The 22,168-nt window shown below is 42.9% G+C and overlaps 1 protein-coding gene across 2 annotated transcripts in view; it reads left to right on the forward strand.

Annotated features, from left to right (window-relative positions):
* The first annotated feature begins 17,245 nt into the window (after positions 1–17,245).
* MED14 (mediator complex subunit 14) overlaps positions 17,246–22,168 on the forward strand; it is a 58,044-nt gene continuing 53,121 nt past the window's right edge. Inside the window, exons 1-2 of one of the 2 annotated variants that reach the window (XM_075913119.2) lie at positions 17,246–17,809; positions 22,030–22,056. In XM_075913119.2, the coding sequence (XP_075769234.2) occupies positions 17,625–17,809; positions 22,030–22,056 (212 nt within the window). In that variant the 5' untranslated portion in view covers positions 17,246–17,624. The remainder of the gene's footprint in view (positions 17,810–22,029; positions 22,057–22,168) is intronic. The other variant, XM_075913110.2, reaches the window with a different exon arrangement.

A 22,168-nucleotide genomic window follows, 5' to 3' on the forward strand; every position in this document is an offset into this window, starting at 1 on the left:
CCAGGTGTCCTCTTTTTTGAAAGTTTAAATATTGTAACTCTACTTCTACTGCATGAGCTAAAATCCAGCTGGCTCTCAGCTCCGGCTGTAGAGCAGACTGATTATTCTCTCAGTAAGTGGTCTCAGCACCACTAAATGAGACACTACATCACACCCAGAAGGTGTGTGGGCTACAGATGGGCTGCCAAAGGGAAATGTTGAAAGGAGGCAGTCCATCTGTAAGAAAGGCAAGATGAATGACAATGTATGCATGCTGGGTTGCCAACTGTCTAATCAGACAAATCCCAATGCCCTTGCCTGTCACACCCCTTCTCTGAGGCCCTGCCCTGCTCGCTTGGTCCCCTTCCCTCTGTCACTCACACTCTACCCCCCTCACTCTCTCTCACTTCAGAAGCAGGGGCTGCAGTTCCCAGCCAATGGCAGTTGTGGAATCGACACTCTGGCTGGGGGCAGTGTGTGGAGACCCCCTCAACTCCATCCTTTCCCCCAGGAGCTGCAGGGACATGTCTGCCACCTCTGGGAGCTGCACAGAGCCAGGGCAGACAGGGAACCTGCCTTAGCTCCACAGCCCCCGCCACACTTTTAGCGGCCCAAGATCTCCAGGTTTGGCCTGATTCTGGAAGGTTTCCAGTGAAACCATGAGGGTTGGCAACCCTCATGAATACTCTGCGCCAAATTCTACTCTCCTCAACTCTCGCTATTGGCTGAAGTTAGTGGGAGTGGCCCACATGTACCTGAAAGCAAAATATGGTTGTAGATTTGGATGGTAAACATCTGACTTGTTGGTAAACTGGAAAGATTTAGTTGAAGTACCTGTTATACTGCTGACTACTTTGTCACAAACAATGGGTATTTGACTTTGACCCTATTATACTTTTCAGGCTCATTCAGTACTTCTGAACATTAAACTTTGTGGTTTCTGGGTGAATTGTTCTTTTTTTTTTTTTCTAAAGGGAAATCAGTTTTTAACTGATGCTGTGATCTGAAACAAATTAAGCTGGTATGTTAAAAATAGCAACAGTAGGAGGCTTCCTGTCCAAATAAAGAAAATATATTGCAAAACAACTGTATCAAGAAAATGTCTCGTAATGTTCATTCCATTCTTTTAAACAATGCTTCTTTTTAAATGAATTGAGCAAAGATTATGCACAATAGTTTGCCTCCGGGCTCTGCTGGATATTTTTCTGAATCACTGTTAATATGGGCACTGTGGGTGTTAAAGAGAAAGGATCTATATATAAATTCTGAAGAGTCCTCTCATTCAGCTACTGGAACTTATTTTACCACTTTCTACTGATTCATTTTTGTGGAATGCTTAGCTTTTAGGAAATACAGCCTGAACAAAAATGCTTCCAATAGCTCATCAGCTACATGATATTCCAAGAGGTTATTATATTTCAAGCAGTGAAAAATAGCTCTTACTGAGTGGTATTATTCAAGCCATTAGAAATCATACTGTGCATAAAATATCAGATCTCTAGGTAGCAATGTTTGATCTTTCATTATGGCTACTTAAGTGTGGAGCTAGAGCACAAACAATACTGTGGTCATAATAGCATCTGATTCTACTCATTATACTGTCTAATTCAGATAAATAACAATATACTGTGAATGTAACATAATTTATTCTTGGTTAAATTCTCCCGGACTTCCTATCCCAAATTTACCTCTCTGGCTTTGCATAAACCCTGCATCTGTCAGAAATAGGTGCAGCTCTTTGGAGTCTGTCAATGCAATTTCTTATTTTTGCAAGAGAAGATCTCAAAGGAGAAAAGTATAATATTCCTGTTTCTTAAGGATAAGTGCCTAGTTTCCACAATTCTCCTAGCACTACCTATCCTAGGGTAAACCATATTGGATCCAAGCCTACCAGGTATCCTTTTTCTAATGAAGTCAAACCCAGTGATAGGTGGGTATCTGCATTCACTAATAAAACACCTTAGTGAAGCAAGTTTTCTCGCTCTCAGTGTCAGATAAAAGCATCTGCCTCAAACTCTTGTGCTTTTAACAATGCTTTCTGTAAAGCAGGAATTTTCTGTACCATGAAGAATAGTCCATAGCTGAATATCAATTTCCTCTTTGTATATGAGGGGATGCTCCAAACACCTCTCAAAGCCCTGAGTACCTCCCAATTGCCTCCTTTCTCTCCCTCACAAGCTTTGTGTCATACCAATGCTTCCTTGAATGTGGGAGAGCTGGATGTGATTCCTTCCTCTTCACATTATTACTGCTCAATGTGTCTGGCAGAACAGATCAATGGGATTGGTCATTTACATATCTCCTTCCTAGGGAATGAGCCTGTCTGTTATATTGCCAGATTAGGATGCGAGACAATCATATCAGCTAGAAGTGGATGACCTCCCACAACAGGTATATTCCTCTTTTTGGGTATTGCTAAGGTGGTGCCTATGAAAATCGCCAGCTACACTGGCCAGTGTTAGAAACAGGGCTTTCTTGTTAGCTGTCTCATGATTGTAGAATTTGGTGCTGCAAGGAATTGATTTGTTCCCTGGTGAAGTCCATGGAAAGTCAGAACAGAATAAAAGCAAATCTCCCTCTTTTCATAGTGATCTGCAAAACTCACCATGACTAGTCATTTGGCTTTCTCACATTAGAAGCATTTATAAAATCTGACCATCAGGTGGAAGGGTAGAGAGAACAACAGAACTCCTTCTGCATATAACATCTACATTTTATGAGGCAGTCAGTTACCATAGCAATGCTTGTGGTATAAATACCTAGATAAATCTCCCTTGTGGCACAGTATTATGCTGCTCCTATGCCAACCTTTGCATAGTGATTTTAGAATAATAGAATACTAGAACTGGAAGTGACCTCAAAAAGTCATGAAGTCCAATCCAGTCCAGTCCAGTTGACCAAGCACCAAGATAATCCCTGACAGATGTCTGTCTAACCTGCTCTTAAATATTTCCAGTGATGGAGATTCCACAACCTCCCTAGGCAACCTATTCCAGTGCTTAACCAGGCTGGCAGTTAAGAAGTTTTTCCTAATGTCCAACCTAAACCTCCATTGCTGCAATTTTTAGCCCTTTGCTTGCTTTTTACCTCCTTAACCTCTAACGAGGTTAAGGAGAATAATTTTTCTCCCTCCAACTTGTAACCTCTTCCTTTAGTTCCACTAAGTAAATAAAATCTATACACTCCTCTACCGTAGGGTTCCTGAACTGCCTGCTACAGTAGAAAGCAAAACTGTCAAATTGGTGGAAGGACATGACTCTGCTGTGAAAAACGGTGTAGTCTTCACTCAAGCTAGCTAACTTGAATTAATGCAAGATACGAGCATAATGACAACTAGTTTTAGTTTTTACATAACTAAGCTGGTCAAGTTACAAACTAGGTTCCTGCCATGTTCTGAGATGAAACGCAGAACCATGAGGGGATGTGTCATTATTTGGCCAATAACCCTGAGTGCCTTAAAATGCTCTGCTGCAATAGCTCCTTTCTGAACACTGCCAGCCAGCATGCAAGTATTTTTCTGAGCGTATGGGCACATCCATATTACCAGAAGATCGATGCTCTGGAGGTTGATCTTCTGGCATTCGATTTAGTGGGTCTAGTATAGACCTGTAAATTGAACACTGAAGGCAGTTCCCTCTGGTGTCCAATACTCCTCCTTTTGCAGGAATAAGGGAAGCTAACAGAAGAATTTGCTCCCATCAGTCTCTTGCAGTGTGGACGCTGCCAAGGCTCAGCTTAAGGTAAGCCAACTCCAGCTATGGATTTTGCATAGCTGGAATTGTGTACTTTAAGCTGACCTGCCGGGTCTAGTGTAGACCTGGCCTCTGTGTGATAAACTGCCCTGGACCAGCACCGCTGACTCCAACAGCATGCCTATTACACCACTGCCACATTCTGTCCTCTACCAGTCTTGGTTATCCTGGAAAAATGGCCCCAACACTCTCCCTTCCCCCTCTGCCAAAAAAACGTGGATGTGCAGCTCTTTTTCCTGGATCATTCCCAGGAATAGCAAGCCTTGTTTCTTCCTCTAAAGCAGGGCTACTCAACATGTGGCCCACGGCCCATTTGTTTGCAGCCCATGGTGCAGTTTGAGTTTACGCAGGGCTCAACACATGGCCTGCAAGTGGGAGTCAAAACAAAAAAGTAGTCAATATAATGGTCTTCTGTTGATATGTGTTTTAGTAGTTAGGCTCCTGGACTGTCATTGCTCATTAAAAGTGCTGTCATATGGGTGGAAATCGGATAAATATTGCATTTTAGAAATATCAGCAGAACTGACTTAAATGGGGCCTATGTGTCTTGCCTTAATCTTTGTATTCATGCCCATCAGTGTGAAAGGAACTATTTGCATATATTTGCATGTATGTGCAACCACACTTAAGCTGCGGCCCTCGGCATGTGCTGTATCATTGTGGTCCCTGGGGCTTCCAAAGTTGAATAGCCCTGATCTAAAGAAACAAAATACATAATGTACCATTTTAAGTGGAGTTTAATAATCACTTCAGTTCAAACACAGCAGTGGGTTGGTTTAGATCAGTGATAATAATACTGAGGCCTCTAAGCTGCAAATGGCTCTTTACTGTGTCTCCTGTGGCTCTGCAGCACATGATATTGAAACATTGTGATTTCATTATTAACCAGTCTAAGTTATTAACCAATCAGGATGCTTTTACTATGTTATTAATCAATTGTAGTTGATAAAAGGATAATGCTTGACCATTTTGCTGTGAGGCTGACATACAGCAGGGATTCTCAAACTGGGGGCCATGGATGCCTTGCAGATGATCTGTGGCTCGAGCGTAGCCCCGCCCCCTCCCCCCCCGCCCACAACGAAGTTGGAGCACCAGCATGGCTTCCTGCTGGGCTGGGGGTGGTAGAGCTGGGGGTGGGGAAGAGGTGGAGCTAGAAGCGGCTCTGCACCCTGCCACTCCCCCAGCTGAGGAAAGAGCAGCACAGGGACTCGCTTTTCCTGGAGGCTTTTCCTGCACTTCTCATTGGTTGGAATCGATGCCTGGGAGCGGTGCAAGGCCAAAAGGAAGTAAGTGCCCAGGCCAAAAGGCCAAAAAGAAGTAAGACTGCACTCTCAATCCCTCACACACACCCCTGCGGAGACCCTGCATCTCCACCCTGCTCCTGCACCCTCCCTCCTGGCCAGACACCCTACCCCCAGCCTGCTCCTGAACTCTGGCTCCTGGCCAGATTCTGCACCTTCCCTTGCTCCTGCTCCCTCTCCCCAGCCAGACACCCTATTCCGAGTCTGCTCCGGCACCCTACCTCCCACCCATACCTCCCACCTTCACCCCCTTCTACACCCCACCTCCTATCCAGATCCTGCATCCCCATCTCTATCTCACTCACTGGCAGCCATGTCCTGCACACTGAACCCCTCATTTTTTCTCACCCCAGAGTCTGGGGGGGGGAGATCTACAAAATCCAGTAGCCCCAGAACCCCACAAGAATTAATGTGGTCTATGAGAAGCCCTGAACCTCAGTCCTCCCTGCTCCCCACCATGGGGCTGGAGTGCCAGGGGAATGAGGTGTCTCAGATGACAGTCACATTAGTGAGCGTTGCGGGTTTTGGAGGGTGGTTTTTTTTGCTTCTTACTTGTGTGGCACCCAACTGATTTTTCTGTGGGACTGTGGCCAATAAAGGTTCCCACCCCTGCCATAACTACCAACAATGGTGAAAGCTTTTGTATTGGACATAAATTAATATTTTACTTTATTTAAAATGAAGTTTAGTAAACTAACATGAGAAAGTTAAAGTGCTTAATCTGTTTAATTCTTTCCATTAATATTTCCTTTCTCACTGGTTAAATTAAACCATTCTCCCTAGCTGTAGCAATAGCAAAATGGCTCAGAAGTAATTATACAATTAATGGTGAGTTTCTGTTAGCAGCTGGTGGTCCGTTGAAACATCTTCATTGAGCTGGGTGAGCCACGGGCCAAAAAGTTTTAGAACCACTGACATATAGGCTAGGGCACTATTTATGGGAGGTTTGGGAGACAGTAGCCCTCCTCCTGAGTTTGAACCCCCTGGATTTAACACTTGAGGTCTGCTTAAAGCTTCATGCCGACTCCAGAGTCAGTTCATAAATGCAATAGAGTTTGAGTTGTTTCAGCTCTGCTTTTGAGGCAGGGAGTTTGTTATAAAAAGAGGAAGGCAGGGAGATTAAAAATAACAAAAGTCTGGGCATTCCAGTAATTGAAGGATCCTTAGATCAGCATGAAAACATTGCCAGGTGCTCCACTTAAAAGAAAGGGGGGGGGGAAGTAGAATGAGTATTGTGCTGCTGGGATTTGCATTTGGATTACTGTGTTATACTTACAAATGTTCTTGAAAAAGGGGTGAACGGGGACTAATCCAAAACTGACTGCAAAGAGTTACAAAGAGATTTCACAAAATTGGGTGACTGAGCAACAGAAAGGCAGATGGAATTAAGTGTTAAGTGGAAAGTAACGCACATAGAAAATATAATCCCAACTATAGATACAAGATAACTGTTACCATGCAAGAAAGAGATCTTGGAATTATTGTAGACAGTTCCCTGAACACATCTGCTCAATGTGCAGTGGCAGTCTAAAAACTAAAAATCTAACAGAATATTGGGAATAGTGAGGGCTCGCCAAACCACGGCGAGCCCCGCTCGCCAGCCACACTGTCCAGCGATCTGCGCATGCGCAGCTCGTTCTGTGCATGCGCAGATCGCCTGAACCCGGCTCTTCCGGGTTGCAATCTACTCGCCACAGGCGATTGTATTATTTGTCGAGCACTGAGAATAATTAGGAAAGGACTAGATAAGACAAAATACCATATTGCCTCTATGTAAAGTCTTTGTATGCCCACATTTTGAATACTGCATGCAGATCTGATCACCCCATCTAAAAAAAAGATATATTATTTTGGAAAAGGAACAGAAAGGGCAACAGAAATGATTAGGGGCAAGGAACAGCTTCCAAATGAGGAGAGAGTAACAAAACTGGGACTTTTCAGCTTGGAAAATAAATTATTAAAGGATGGGGGGATATGTTAAATGTCTAGAAAATCATGAATGGTGTGGAAAAATAGACTGAAGAAATGTTATTTATTCCTTCAATAACACAACACAAGAAGTTGACCCAATTTCAATTTATAGACCGCAGATTTAAAACAAACAATTTTTTTCCACAGTCAACTTGTGAAACTCTTGGCCAGGAGAGGGTGGAAAACCCAAACTCTACAAGGGTTCCAATAAGAACAAAATAAGTTCAAGGAGGACAGGTCCATCAGTGGCTACTAGCCAGAATGTGCAAGGATGGTGTCCCTAGCTTCTGTTTGCAAGAAGCTGGGAATGGGCAATAAGAGATGGATCATGATGATTGCCTCTTCTGTTTATTCCTTCTGAAACACCTAGTATTGGCTACTTTTGGAAGACAGGATACTGGGCTAGAAGGATCTTTGTCTGACCCAGTCTGGCCATTCTGATGTTCTTATATAAAGCTGAAATGTATCTACCCCTTGGTATAACCCACTAGACCCCACTCCCCTTCCAGAGCTGAGATACAGCCCAGAAGTCCTGACGGGAACTCTCTCTCTCCACAGAATTAGTAATAAAATAAGATTATACATTAAAAATTTAAAGCTAACCAGTGTCCCTTAAGTGACTTGCCATAAGATGTCAGAATATGTTAGTGTTAGAGCTGAGTGGGTCTAATATTTATTTAATTTTTTTTCTTTCATATAGGAATTAGATACAATGCTCCTGTCAGCTAACTGCTAAGTTTGCCAAAAAATGTAGTGTTACCAGTACTTTTGTAGCCCCTGGATAGAGATTATGCTTGTGTGGGGAGAGGGCGGATGGGGTTGTCCAGTTCCCCAGTGGGTTAGACTGCCTTAGCAGGCATTCATCTACAGTTTGCTTTCTCTTCTGAGGCTATAGCTTGTGTAACAGTCCACAAGTAAAAATTACCACACAGTTCTTTCTAAGCCCATAGAGTTATTCTTAGGGTGAAGGCATTGCAGAGAAAACATATTAAAAGCAATAAAATAATCTACACGTGGGTTGAGTGCAGGGGCTTGGGGAATGGGTGGAATAGGGGTGGGAAGAGGGCAGAGCTGAAATGGGAAGAGGTGAGGTGGGGTGGGGGCAGGGCAGAGTGGAGCAGAGGGAAAGAGGTGGGGACTTGCGAGAAAGAATGGATTGGAGGTGGGGCCTGGAGGTTGAGCACCATTTGGCTAGAGAGGAAGTTGGTGTCTATTCTCATGAGGCTCAAGCTTGGAGGTGGGAGGCTAAAAGTTTAGGATCAGACTTGGATCAGGTTTCAAAGCCCAGGCTCCAGTGCGAACCTAAATTTCTACACTGCTAATTTTAGCTCTGCAGAGTGTCCCTAAGTCCACTGAATCAAGCTCTGAAGCTCACTGTTCAGGGCTTAATAAGCAACTGCGTGGCTGGGCTGATTAGAAGGAATTAAGTGTCATGGGCTTTTTTTCCCCTATGTAGATGTACCCTAATTGTCCTTGCTTTTTCTTGGTGCTCTGATGGTGACAGCGTATGAAATTATAGCTCCTGCTGGTATCACCAGTCTGGACCTTTATATCATCCACCTACACACACTCACACATTCATTCTCTCACTCATAATTTAGTCATTCAATTTGATTTATTTATGTAGGTCATTTTTAGTAGTAGCTTTATAAATGATCAAGGTAGTTAAAAGAGAAAATGAGTTACAAAATTAAGGAGAGGCTTAGTGGGACTTGGATAATGGCAGGGAGAAACTCAGTCCATATATAAGCAAATCAGTAGACTGTTACAGATATTAAAATGTATCTCTTTTTCTCAGGGTAATGGCAGCCTGTAGTTCCGGTATTACACAGATAAGGTAGATGAAGAAATATCTTTTATAATTTGGACCAACTTCTGTTGGTGAGACAGAACCAAGCTTTTTTTTTTTTGAGTCACATACAGCTCTTCTTCAGGTCTTGGAAAGGCATTCCCAACATCCCATAGCTACATACAAGGTGAAACAGATCATTTCCCTTAAGCTTCTAAAGGTGCATTCAAGGTAGAGTGGCCCATTAACACCTCTGCAATCAAAAACCGGACAAAAAGGTTGATTAGTGGGGGTTATAGATTAGTGTAATAAGTCATAAATCCAATGTCTCTATTCAGTCCATGATTTTGAGTGTTTAACAGAGTTATGGATTTAAACAACAAATGGTCTGGTAGCACTTTATGAATTTAAGTTCCTTGTTTGTCTTTAGAAAGTGCTGTTCAGGTTTCCTTTGAGGATGGGACTGACAGGTCAGATGTAGAGTGATCACTTTGTAAAAAGTGTTTGCCTATAGCTGACAACATGTTTTTGTCTTTTATCATTGTCCTGTCTGACTTCCTTTGACACTGTATCAAGTTTCGGAGAAGTAGCTGTGTTAATCTGTTTCAGCAAAAACAAGGAGTCCTGTGGCTCCTTAAACACTAACAACTTTATCTGGGCATAAGCTTTCGTGGGCTGGATCCCACTTTGTTGCATCTGACAAAGTGGGCTCTAACCTACAAAAGCTAGTGCCCAAATAAATGTATTTGTCTTCATGGTGTTGGATTTTTTAAACACTGTAGTTATTGTCTGGTTTCACCTTTCAAGTTCTAGAGATCCTGCACATGTCTGTCACATGTGGCATGCTTCCCCCCATACTAAGTGCTTCGGTCACAACTGGCTATATCTACAACACTGATCTGATGGTGGCACAGGAAGAAGTGGGTGGGTGGACATTAAGACCCATTGGTGCCCCAAACTTTCAGGTGCCCTACACAATTGTGTACTCTGCATATGGGTAAGGACGACCCTATGCATCATTCCTATGACTTGTCTAACAGCTGTGAGTACAATGTCCTTTTTGCAAATGACCAGATGAAAGCCATATCTGCTCCATGACTTGAGTAACCGACATTTTCCCTACAAGTTGGTATGGTGGGCTGATATCCACTGACCTAGGGAAACACGAGAGAACTCCTGCACACCACTCTTTGACCTGCAATAGTAGAAGATCTAACCTAAAAGCTGGAATATTAAAGTAAAACCAGGTTACCATTATATCTCACAATACTTGGCACTGCCCCTGCATCTAGATATTGTTATTTTAGTGTTCTTGATATTTTACCGTAATTGTATTTTAAACTCTTTATATTACATGGATTTATTTGTCTCTACGCAGTCACCACTGAATCTGTACTTCCTCTTCTCTATCTATCCCAGCTCTCCCTAATAAGTCCCCCTGAAGTTTCAAAGAAAGAGAGAAGTGCTGTCTTCACTAGACCCACTAATTCACACCCTGGAAGATTGACAGCAGCAACTTCGATCTTCTCTGCAGTGTAGACATACTCCAAGTGAATAAAAGCATAAGCAGTTCTGGAACCTGCATGATCCCCATTTGTTAGAACAGCGACTCTTAAGTTTACTTCATGGGGCCCACCTTCTTTGTGTTTTAGCTATTTATGCCTCTTCCCCCAGTACATATACCACCCCCCAAATCTTAAGGTAGACTGGAGAACAGAAGCTACTAGCCCAGCTGTCAGCTCTGAAGACAACGCTGCACCAACAGTAACACAGAAGTAAGGGTGGCAATAGGAACACTGATATTTGTTAATATCACTTTTCACAGCAGACTTAGTGCCCCATTGCCTCCCTTACTTCTCTGCTGTTGCTGCCATTACAGGGCTGAACTGCCGGAGCCCCAGGTGAGGGATTGGGGGCCAGGAGGAAGGAGACTCTGAGTCTAGGCTGCTTCTCAGTGAAGGATTCAGGGTGGGAGGCAGAACCTGAGCCTGGGTTTCAGGGCTCTGGCTGTCCCTTGTATCCCCACTTCTCAGGTGTGCCTGGCCCATCTGCACATGCTCCAGCCATCCAGGGCTGACAGCCAGAGCCCTTAAATTTTTTTTTAAAAGCACACAGCTTGTCCCTCCCTTGGCACATCTCCACACTTCCCTGGGAAGGCCTGCCTCATAGTTTGAGAACTGTTGATTTAAAAGAATAATTATCGCACATTTAAACATCAGCTTAGTTCCTAACCCAATCCTAGAAATGCTTTGTCACATCTGCTCCTGCACAGCAGCAGGGCAATCTTGGTAGTAACATAGGACCTAGCCTGTTTCTTCCTTGTGCACCTACTGAGGCAAATAGTTGTGGGTGTGCGTGGAATGCAGAATCAGGCCCTAGAAGATCTTTGTGTTTCTTGAATTTTAGTCATCCTGATTAACAAACATTTCTCAATCAGACTCTTGACCACTTTATTCTTAGGCCAAAACAGCAATTACAGAGACCTACATCCCTGGATTAGCAGGGACCAGAAATTCTAAACCATTTTTTCCTTAGCTGTAACCCTTTAAATTCAGATTTTTTAAAACACATTGGACTGAAAATGTGATTTCTGTAGTACAAATACAAATGTTTCTAGGTCCCTGGCTTTGGTGATAGATTTTATAAATTGCACCTTTTAGAAATTTCGTTTAAACTGTAGTCTTCCAGAAGTGTAATTTCTAGTTTAAGTAGCTTTCACTCTCATTTGTCTTTTTAACTCTTGATTATGACCAGCCATGGATTGTTTCTCTTTTCTCATTTTAACTGTAGCTAATATATTCCATCTTGCTGCCTACAGCTTGTTCATTTCTCCAACTTCCTTCCTTTTAAATTTCCATATAACAAGCCTGTTGTCCTATATCAAGATTTCTTTGCCACCAGCTGTAGCAGATCCTCCTTTCAACATCTGGGCCATCATAAGCAGATCACAGGGTTGTCTTACTGCTTCTAAAGTAAATTAGCTCCATTCACTCACTTTTTTTGCTGCTTCTACTAGTTCATAATGTGCTATACTTTTTCAGATATCAGAGGGGTAGCTGTGTGAGTCTGAATTTGCAAAAGTGACGAGGAGTCCTGAGGCACCTTATAGGCTAAGAGATTTATTGGCGTATAAGCTTTCGTAGGCAAAGACCCACTTCGTCAGATGCATATGACATCACTTTTTCAGATGTCACTGTTATCCACCTGGCTGCTTTCATTCCTTTGGTTTGTTCCTAATTAATTTCTTTCTTTCTTACTTTAAATGAAGCTGTCTTTTTCCAGATTCCCTCCATACGCCTTCTGGCAGGAAAATGCTGCTTTAGCTGAGGCTATGAGAAATATATTGGTGCCAGTCCTGTGCACCTTCTGGCCCTATTACTGTTGCCTCATGACCCAGGCTCTTAACTCCTGCATCCATCCCCCTTATACAAAAATACTGTAGTTCAAACAGACATGCAAAATAACTAGCTAGTCATACATTTATCCCACCCTGGAGATATCCCCACAGGGATTGTGCATCAATGCCATGTGCATATACAGTATCTAGCACAACTGGGTCCCAGCCTTGATTGAGACCTATAGACATTTCCATAATACAGATAATAGTAATTAGTTGAGAGCTTCTCTTTCAGACAAGTTACATGGGGGGGAAAGGACGGAAATGATGGCACAGTTCAGGCTGACATCTCAGCTCTTAGGTAGAATCTTATCTGTGCTGGGTTTTGTTTCAATCCTAATTGTTTTATTCCAGTACTTTGGGCCTGATTCTGTGCTGTTGCAGAGGTGTAGATCCATAGTAACTGTATTATCTGGATTTATACTTGTGTAACAGAGTAAAATCAAGGCACTTTGTGTTTAATATTCTGTTTTGTTTTTAATATCTATTGTCCTGGTATCAATCTCTTCAGCCTGAGGACCAAACACATTATTTCGAAAGTCTCAAGGAACTGAAATCAATACTTTGTGGCAGATTGTCTTCCCTGTTCTGCTTATTTAGCAAAAACAACCTATAATCCCCTGTTGGGGATTCCCTAGAGTAGGAGGGTCCAGAGTGCAGACGGATTGTTTTATATGCCTGTGCCTCCTGGCCTGCAGTCTCTGGCTGATGCCAGAGGAGTGTTGAGATGGGGAGCAGCATGTCAGAGACAGGGAATGGGAGGGGCTATTGCCACTCGTGTATGGTCCCTGCCAGCAGCACAAGTTAGAGCAAATGCTCCATCTTATGACAAAGCTGGAGCAAAGAATCAGAGACAGATATAGGTGCTGACTCTAGGAAAAATCATCATAAGAGAAGGGGGAAACAACAGCTCTGGATCAATTGTTCGCAACCTACAGCTCAATCAGCACACAACTGTAGCCCATGTGACATTCTCAAGCCCATATAGGTAGCACTTCTATGGTGTGGATGAGGCCTACATAACACACAGAGAGCAGCATGTGTGGCTCACCATGGTAAACAGATTGAGAACCGCTGTCCATTGCCTGTTTCCCTGCCAGACAGTGAGAGATACAGGAAGAGAAGACCTATTTGGTCCTCACATTTGTGATGGATCACTAAGTGTCAGGAGGCAGCAAGCCCCCTTGTTGTAGTTGTTCCATGTTCTGGAGCTCTGCTGCCTTGACTTGCTGGGTTGTGTCTTTCTGGAAACCCTCTTGGTGAAAAAATCAGAATCATTGCCCCTTATCTCCTGCTTTTCTGGGACAGGAGCTTGGAAAAGGTATCATCTGTTTTTCCAGTTTTTGAAGTGACGGCCTCATATAAACATAGGGCAATCATTGCTAGGGCCATTCTTAGATTTATAGGGCCCTCAGCAGTACTATGAAACTGGTGCCCCAAGGCCTGACAGCAGACCGGGTAGGATGAATATAATTTTTTAGAGGTGTGATTTTATAATATTTAGCAACACACTAATGAAATATTTTTAAAGCAAGTTTTAAACTAAAGTCCTGTAGATTAACACCATAAATTGAAAAACTAACAGTATATACCTGGGGTTGGCAAATGCCTGTTTAATGACTTCGTTATCACTTGGAACTGCTCTTTCACGGGTCAGTGTTCTGCTAATAGATCTGGCAGGCTTTTTCACTTTTAAGTTAACTAGATCCTCTCTGATGGAAGCAGACACACAGAACAGGGATCAGAAGATGCATGTGGGTGGATATTCAGACCCAATGATGCTCCAAATTTTTAGGTGATATATACCTAATTTTTTTGCCTTATACATTTCTGTATATATCTGCAAATTCCCCATGACTGACATGAATTTCTAGTGGTGCAAGCATTCTCATTTTCAATTTTTTATTGAACAAAATATTAGCAAGTGACAGCGCTAGCTTCATTGCTGGTATTCTGTAACTTAAGAGTGCTAAGCACTTCATTATTTTCACACCATTTTCCACCTACTCATCAAACTAGGGACAACATGGGCTAGTGGCTATGTCTAAACCCATACTTCACTGCAAACTGCCCACTCAACTGTGACCCATTGTCAGACAACTGATGTACTAGGCTCTTAAGAGAGTTTAACAAGGGGCTTATACTTATATAATTCTGATTCTAAACCAGTTTTGTTAAATTAATATAACATTTGTGTGTAGGCAAAGTCGATAAGCTAATTATAAATAAAAATGGGAAGTAGAGCAGCGTCATCCATTACAAAAAAGATATGAGCTTGAGTACTGCTGAACTGCATGATGACTTCTAAAAATAACAGACTGAAGTGAATTAAGTATGAGTGAACTCATTGGTGTTATACTGCATTCCGAAGGCTACTTAAAATGAGCTGTGAGTGCTCTTTCACTTGTCCTAAATATGCTGAAAAAGATACCAGTTTTTTGCCTGTGTTTCAGTCTTGCTTTGAACCTCTGCAACTGCAGAAAGTATCTCCTTTTAAAAGGTAAAGTGAAGGAAATAGCTTTGCTATTGCTTTGCTTTTCAATCAAAAAAAGAAAACTCCTAAGAAAGAAGAGGATTGGAAGCTCAATCATTTCCTCATATGACACATACAGTGTATGTTACAACAGTGTAGTAACCTTTTTTTTTTGGCTTGAGGAAACATTTACACTATAAAACTATTTTCAGATGTGCATGATTTTCTGTAACACAACTGCCCTTCCCCACAACACTACTCTTTGGACTAAAAATTATCCTTGTTCTCAATCTAAAGGAAAATGTTAAAATTTAGAAAATGCTTTTTTTTTTTTTGCACTATCCAATTGCAAAACAGCTTCATCAAATCCCAATCAATTAGAGTTTCTTTACAGCCAAACAGGCTAGGAACACATTTCTTTTAAATAAAACTTTAAAATCTGCAGAATCTGGTGGGCCAACAACTGGCCACATTCAGCCTACCGTTTGTGCTCCACAGAAAAGAAACTTGAAACCACCAAAGGACCAGATTCTATCTGCTCTTTCATGAGTGTATAATGGCTGAAGAAGTACTAGGAAGTTCTCCTTCTGCCTCCCACACAAGAGGCAGCCAGAATCTTGGTGCATGGAGAAAGGTGTTTCCAGTAGAATTAGATCAGTGGTTCTTAACTAGGGATACCTGTACTCTTGGGAGTATGCAGAAGTTTTCCAGAGAATACATCAACTATTCTAGATATTTGCCTAGTTTTACAAAAGACTATGTAGCACTAGTGAAGTCAGTACACACTAAAATGTCATATAATGACTCGTTTATACTGCTCTGTAGACTATGCTTTGAAATGTAAGTACAATAATTATATTCCAATTGATTTTATAATTATATTTTAAAAACGAGAAAGGAAGCAATTTTTCAATAATAGTGAGCTGACACACTTTGGTATATTTATGTCTGATTGTGTAACCAAGTAGTTTTTAAGTTAAGTGGAATCTGGGGGCATGAAAGATAAATCAGACTTCTAAAAAGGGTACTGTAGTTTGGGAAGGCTGAGAGCCATTCAACTAGACAGCCTAAAGAGAAGTTCATTTTGCATCAGCTGCTGTTTCAAGACTGGCACTGGGGGGACTTGCTCCTTCTCTGTGCCCAGATTCCCCTAGTGAACCTGCTGGCATTTTACTCACCTCTCTTCTTCATATAGAATCATAGAGCTGAAAGAGACTTCATGAGGTCATTGAGTCCAACCTCCTACTTAAAGCAGGACCAACTAAATCATATCAGCCAGAGCTTTGTCAAGCCTGGCCTTAAAAACCTCTAAGGCTGGAGATTCCATAGGAGGAAGCTGAATACCAAATTTGGTGCGCCCAGTTCTTACCATTTAGGAGGAGTTCTTGAATAAAGGGACTCGCAGACAGATGAACACACATTTCTAAAATATATAGTAAAATTATTATTCTTGCTTGCCTACTTTCTAAAAGAAAACATTCAGTTATACACTATCAAGTATAATTTAGTAAAGTCTATTGTACAAAAGAATATAATTTAGATAATGTTTCAGTCTCACATCTTCAATTCGTATAATATCCTGCTTTAATACTATATGCATTGTACTTGGAATAAAATTCCGTACGCTTTGAAATAAGACATAGAGCTGTGATGTTTCTTACTTTTATTTTAGTGATATAGTTCTCCTTCTATTATTATGTTTTTGTACTCAAAGAATTCTATCACATTAGAAATGCACAATACTAAAATGAAAAATAACTACCCATCAGTGCTCTGGTTTTGCACATTATCTTGTAAAATAATTTAATTTAATTATGACAGTAAAGCAACACAAATACTTGAATAATACATTTGGAAAATGAAACCAGTTACTTACTATTCCTTATTTTCACTACAGATTGAACCTCTCTAGAATCCAGCATGCTCCGTGGTCCCACCTTGATGTTAGTTAGGAGGATGTCCACTTTTCATGGACATAAAGTGTGTTTACAGCCACCAGTCCATCCTCTCAGAGTTCTGTGCTGTTATTCAGCTCTACTTTACCCCTAAATGTCCTCTAAGAGCCCACCAAGCAATGGAAGTGTTGGTAATGCTGCTAGACAATATTGACCTCCCCCAAAAATCACTGGTTCGGCACCAGTCCGGTCCTGCTGATTAGAGAGGTTCAACCTGCAGTTTGTTCCAACAGCTGGCAGATATTTTTCTTTTGCCTGTTATTACTTCTGCAAGCTTACCCGCTTTTGCAACCCCCCCCCCCCGTGAGAAATGACTAGGTGTGACGCCACTGAGGAAAGCGCTAAGCACAAGGTCGTGGGCTGCACTTTTCACCGCTGGCGTCTCCTTAGTGTGTTTCACACCCGGCTTGTGCCGGGGAAGCCTCGGTTTCTGGCCCGCTGCGGTTTCTGCCACGCACACATGCAATTCTCTGCTACCGCCCAGGCCTTGCCGCCTGCCCCACGGGTGGCTAATGCAGACGAGGGGGAGCGGCTCAGCTGAGCTACGGACTTTCCCGGGCTGCGTTCCGACGCTCCGCCCACCCCAGCTGCTTGCTCCGCCCACCCGGCCAGCTCGTGCTCCCTTCGCCCCCCGCTCCGCTCCTCAGTGGCCGCTGCGCGTTAGCCCCGCCCCCAGCCCGCGCTGTCTCGAGGGAACAGGCCCGGCTGCGCCCCGTGGGGTTTGGAACGGGGCTTGCCGGAAGGGTTCTCTTTCCGGTCCGCAGCAGCAGTTCTCTTCCGGTTCGCCGTGCCCCCCCCCCCCCCACCATCATGGCGACGGCCCCTGCGCCAAGCGGTCGCTAAGCCCCGCGGAGGCTCCCAGCGCTGCCTTCCCGCCCCGCGCCCTCCTGCCGGAGCGCGGCCGCTTGCGCCGGGCCAGAGGGAGCAGCCGCCGCGGGGTCGGGATCCGGGAGGGGGGAGTCGGGGCCCCGCGCGCTTCCTGCCTGGGGTGAAGCGCTGCCGCCCCCATGGCGCCGGTGCAGCTGGAGAGCAACCAGCTGGTCCCAGCTGGCGGCGGCCCTACCTCGGCCCCGGCCCCCCCGGCCCCGGGTAGCGCTGCGGCGGCGGCGGCCAGCCCCGGCTACCGGCTCAGCGCCCTCATCGACTTCCTGCTGCACCGGACCTACGCGGAGCTGACGGTGTTGGCAGACCTGTGAGTGCCGCGCTCGGCGCCCCGCTCCCTGCCTCTAGGGGGGAGGGGGAGGTGGCTGGGTGCCCAGAGCTGTCCTTCCCCGAAGCTTGCACCCCAGGGTGCAAGTTAGACCTTACAAGGCTTTGTGCCTGTACATCCCCTGCTAAATGTTCGTGGGGATCTGTCAAGTGGCGTAAAGGGTGGAAACCAGAGAAAAAAGCTTGAGAACAGTTTGTTTTGTTTGGGAAGCATTTACATTTTCTTCTACATTAAAGTTAAAAGTTCGAACGTTTCAGTTAAGCTCTTTAATAAATGAGAATAAACTAGTCTATGGTTATCTTGTTTCCTCTTATTATTGGTTGCTGTAGTGCATGCTATGAAAACACAAACAAGGAGTGAATTTAAATCTGGGCAATGTGTTTAATTTAGCTTCTACAGTACCTCTCCTGAGTTAATCTGATTAACTTCACAGGATGGTGTAGGTGGGCATGGGAGAAAAAAGTAATTTATGGGGCCAAATGGGAATTCTGTACCCCCTAATTCTGTCCTGAACAATAATTACTGAATGTAATAGTATACACTGTATTTCCATAATTAACTTACACATGCCATATCCATCCACTTGAGAATTTCAGCTAGTTTTGAAGATGCACATTTGTGGATGTTTTGACACTCTCTGAATCCTATTTACAGATTTATAATCTATAAAGGACAAAAGTATCTTAGTTCAGTGTCTAGTGTGTGTTTAGTTGAGTTTTAGGGCTTTAACAGTAAAATGTACTCAGTGTAACTTCTTCTAACCTCTTGCATTGCCCTCGCACCTTCAGTCACTTCTATTATCACAATATTTGCACGATGCACACTGTGTATACCATGGGAAGCCCAACATTGCTACTTCATGCGATTAATACAAAAATTGTCAGATTTAGGATTGCTTGAATACATTGGTTCATTGATCCAGGATCGCACTAAATGTGAATGTCCTAGATTTTCAATGTATGTCACAAGTTCTGTACATTTGGCTAGTGTAGGTGGAAGATCTCCCTTGGGATTAAGTGTCCATCATGAAGTATAAATGTCTAGTTCTCTGACAAAATTTACCTTCCAAGTATAGAACAAAGCACGCTTCCTGCTTTGAGAGAGTTACGGTCTAAGCATAACAAGAGACAATACATTATTATAAATAGATGGGGGGAGTTGAACTGTGAGCCAGCATTGCTCAGCATGATAGGCTGTGGTCTCTTCATACTAATGGCCACCTGAGGCAAAGGTTTTTATAGGCAGCATGACAAAAGAGTTTTGAGGAAGATTTTGGAGGTGAATAATGAGATGGGAGGCGGAGCTATCTTCACACAGCTAATTCACTTCATATCATTTGGGCCAAAAGTTATACTTGTCTATTAAGTGGCCTACATAAGATTAACTAAAAAACTTCATGGGGTAGCCAAGTTAATCTGTAACAGGAAAAACTTAAACAACAAATAGTCTAATAGCACCTTAAAGACTTACAAAACATGTAGATGGTGATATGAGCTTTTGTGGGCACAACCCACATCATCAGATTTACAGGAGAATTAGAAGTCCAGGTCCAAGAATAAATAAGGGAAGGCGAAGGGGCGAGGAGGGAGTGGGGGGGGGGGGGGGAAAAGGAGGGGGGAAAAGAGAAAAAAATTGTGAGTAGATGGTTCAAATAGTTACAACAGGCTAATAAGAACAATTAGCACCTCCATTGTTTGGTTGGTAGATTAAGTCATGGGATGTGGAAGGTGGTGTGCAAGCCAACCAATGTCCTTGTTCATACCATTTGCTGTAAATGAAGTTAAGTTCTAAACCTTCTGTGTATTTGGCTTGTGGAATTGGTCTGAAACAAAATGGTGACTTGGAGATCCATTAATAAGTGTTCAGGCAGATTAAAGTGTTCTCCAAAAGGTTTTTGTGTATTGCTTTCAAATATCTGGTTTGTGTCCATTAATTCTTTCCCATAGAGATTGTCCAGTTTGGCCAGTACAGCCAGTGCCTGAGTTGAAAATGGTCGAGTTATGACCATTCACATTTACGACCAAACCTCCCAGGGAGCAGTAGTAAAAGCGGTCCCTGAGTTACAAACGCGACCCGTGCTTACGAACAGTGCGGTTGCTATGTAACTCAGTGGGGTCCGAGTTATGAAGAGATCGAGTTACAGCCAAGTGTTTGGTTCGTAACTTGGAGAGAGGCTGTATACATGGCAGTGGGGCATTTGATGGCATATATCACATTAGTGGATGTGCAGTTAAATGAGCCTCTGATTTGGTGGCTGATGTGGTTGGGTCCATTGATGAAATCGCTTGTGTAGATGTGTGGGCAGAGTAGGTACTGGGGCAGATTGCAGGGGTGGGTTCCTGGATGATTATGGTGAGCTGTGTAGCGTGGTTACTGGAAATAATTTGTTTGAGGTTATGGGATTGTCTGTAAGCGAGGATTGTCCTTTCCCTCAAGGCCTCTGAGAGTGACAGGTCATTTTCCAGGATAGGTTGTAAATTGTTGATAATGTATTGAAGGGGTTTAAGTTGTGGGCTGTAGGTGATGACAGGTGGAATTCTGTTGTTTTCTCTTTTTGGCCTGTCTTGAAGTAGTTCTTGTCTGGGTACTTTTTTGACTCTATCGATCTGTTTTTTTCACTTCTCTGGGTGGGTATTTCAGTTTTATGAATGCTCTATGTAGAATAGGTCCTGGAGGTGTTTGTCTCTGTCTGTGGGATTGGAGCAAATCCGGTTCTATCTTAGGGCTTGGCTGTATACAGTAGACTGAGAAATGTGTCTGGGATGGAAGCTAAAGGCATGAAGGTAAGTGTAGTGGTCGGTAGGTTTCCGGTATAGGGTGGTAGAAATTTGTCCATCATTTACTTGTACTGCAGTGTCAAGGAAGCGGATCTCTGATGTGGACTGATCCAGGCTTAGGTTGATGGTAGGGTGGAAATTGTTCAACTTCCTGTGAAATTCTTCAAGGATCTCTTTCCCCCGGGTTTGTATGATGATGTCATCAATGTAGTGTAAGTAGAGTAAGGATGCTAGGGGGCGAGAGCTGAGGAAATGTTCAAGGTCAGCCATAAACAGGGTTCGCCAAGCGGCGGCGAGCTCTGTTCGCCAAGCGGCGGCGAGCTCTGCTCACCAGCCGTGGGGTTTCGTGCGGCTCTGCGCATGCGCAGATTACTCTGCGCTGGCTCTTCCGGGTTATAATCTACTTGCAACGGGTGAGTAGATTACATTATTTGTTGAGCCCTGGCCATAAAGACCTTGGCATATTGTGGTGCCATGCAGGTGCCCATGGCTGTGCCGCTGACTTGAAGATAGAAATTGTCTCCGAATTGGAAGTAGTTGTGGGTGAGGACAAAGTCGCAAGAGCTCTGTAACCAGGTGTGCAGAATTACTTGGTCTTTGTCCTATCTTCTGGAGGATTGTTAGTGAGCTACAGTTTTTGGGGGTCTTTAAAAGTACTTACAGGAAGCCCTTGCCATTTGTAGTTTCACTATCCATGATCTCACATATTCGTGAGGTGCTGGGCTGTACCAGCCCAAACACATGATTCAGTGTGGTGATGCTTTTTCATTTCACTCTAGTAATGAAGCCTGAAAGCTGAAAGGGAAATGGAAGCTTGCAGTGATTCCATATCAGAAAATTTTGGATATTACATGTTTTTATTGCATTATTGTGTGTAAATATTAATCTATTACATCATTTTATACGGATAATGTGGTTTTGTGTCAGAAACATCGCCCACTCCCCAGTATTGTGGATTTTGCCATTCATGATGATCTCAAGAATGTATCGACCATGAATGGCAAGAGCTTCCTGTATTGATAACCATATTGGCTAGCTCAGGAGAGAAGCAACAGTATTTCATCTTTCAAGTTGATTCTTTTAATTCCAATTTTAGGCAGGTTGGTAGCACATAGTGGTGGATATTATATTGATGCTATTTATTTTTCACCTGTTATATGTATAGTAGGCAACTCTTATTTCTAGAGCTATCAAATTAACTTTTTGATCAGTGAAACTTGATAAATTTAGTTTTATGAAGATGGAGAATTACTACACAACTTCTTGAAACACACTTACCAAAGTATGTGGTGTATTAATGGCAGAGTAGTGACTCTTAAATTTAATTGTTATTTAATTATAAGAACTCACTAGATGCAAATGAACGTATACCTAAATATTTAAAATGTAATATAACATTAAATAATGTTTTTATGTTTTTAATAGACTACCAAGAAAGACTGACATGGAAAGGTGAGTCATAACAAGAATGGGGTATTAATGCATGCTAGAATTTAACATTAAGGTCAGTGTGGGATCATTGAAATAAGAATTCTCTTAATTCAAGATTTACCTTTTAAAATGA

The sequence above is a fragment of the Pelodiscus sinensis genome, chromosome 1 (genome assembly GCF_052426305.1).
Source record: "Pelodiscus sinensis isolate ZL-2025 chromosome 1, ASM5242630v1, whole genome shotgun sequence".
In the NCBI taxonomy this organism is placed as follows: Eukaryota; Metazoa; Chordata; order Testudines; family Trionychidae; genus Pelodiscus; species Pelodiscus sinensis.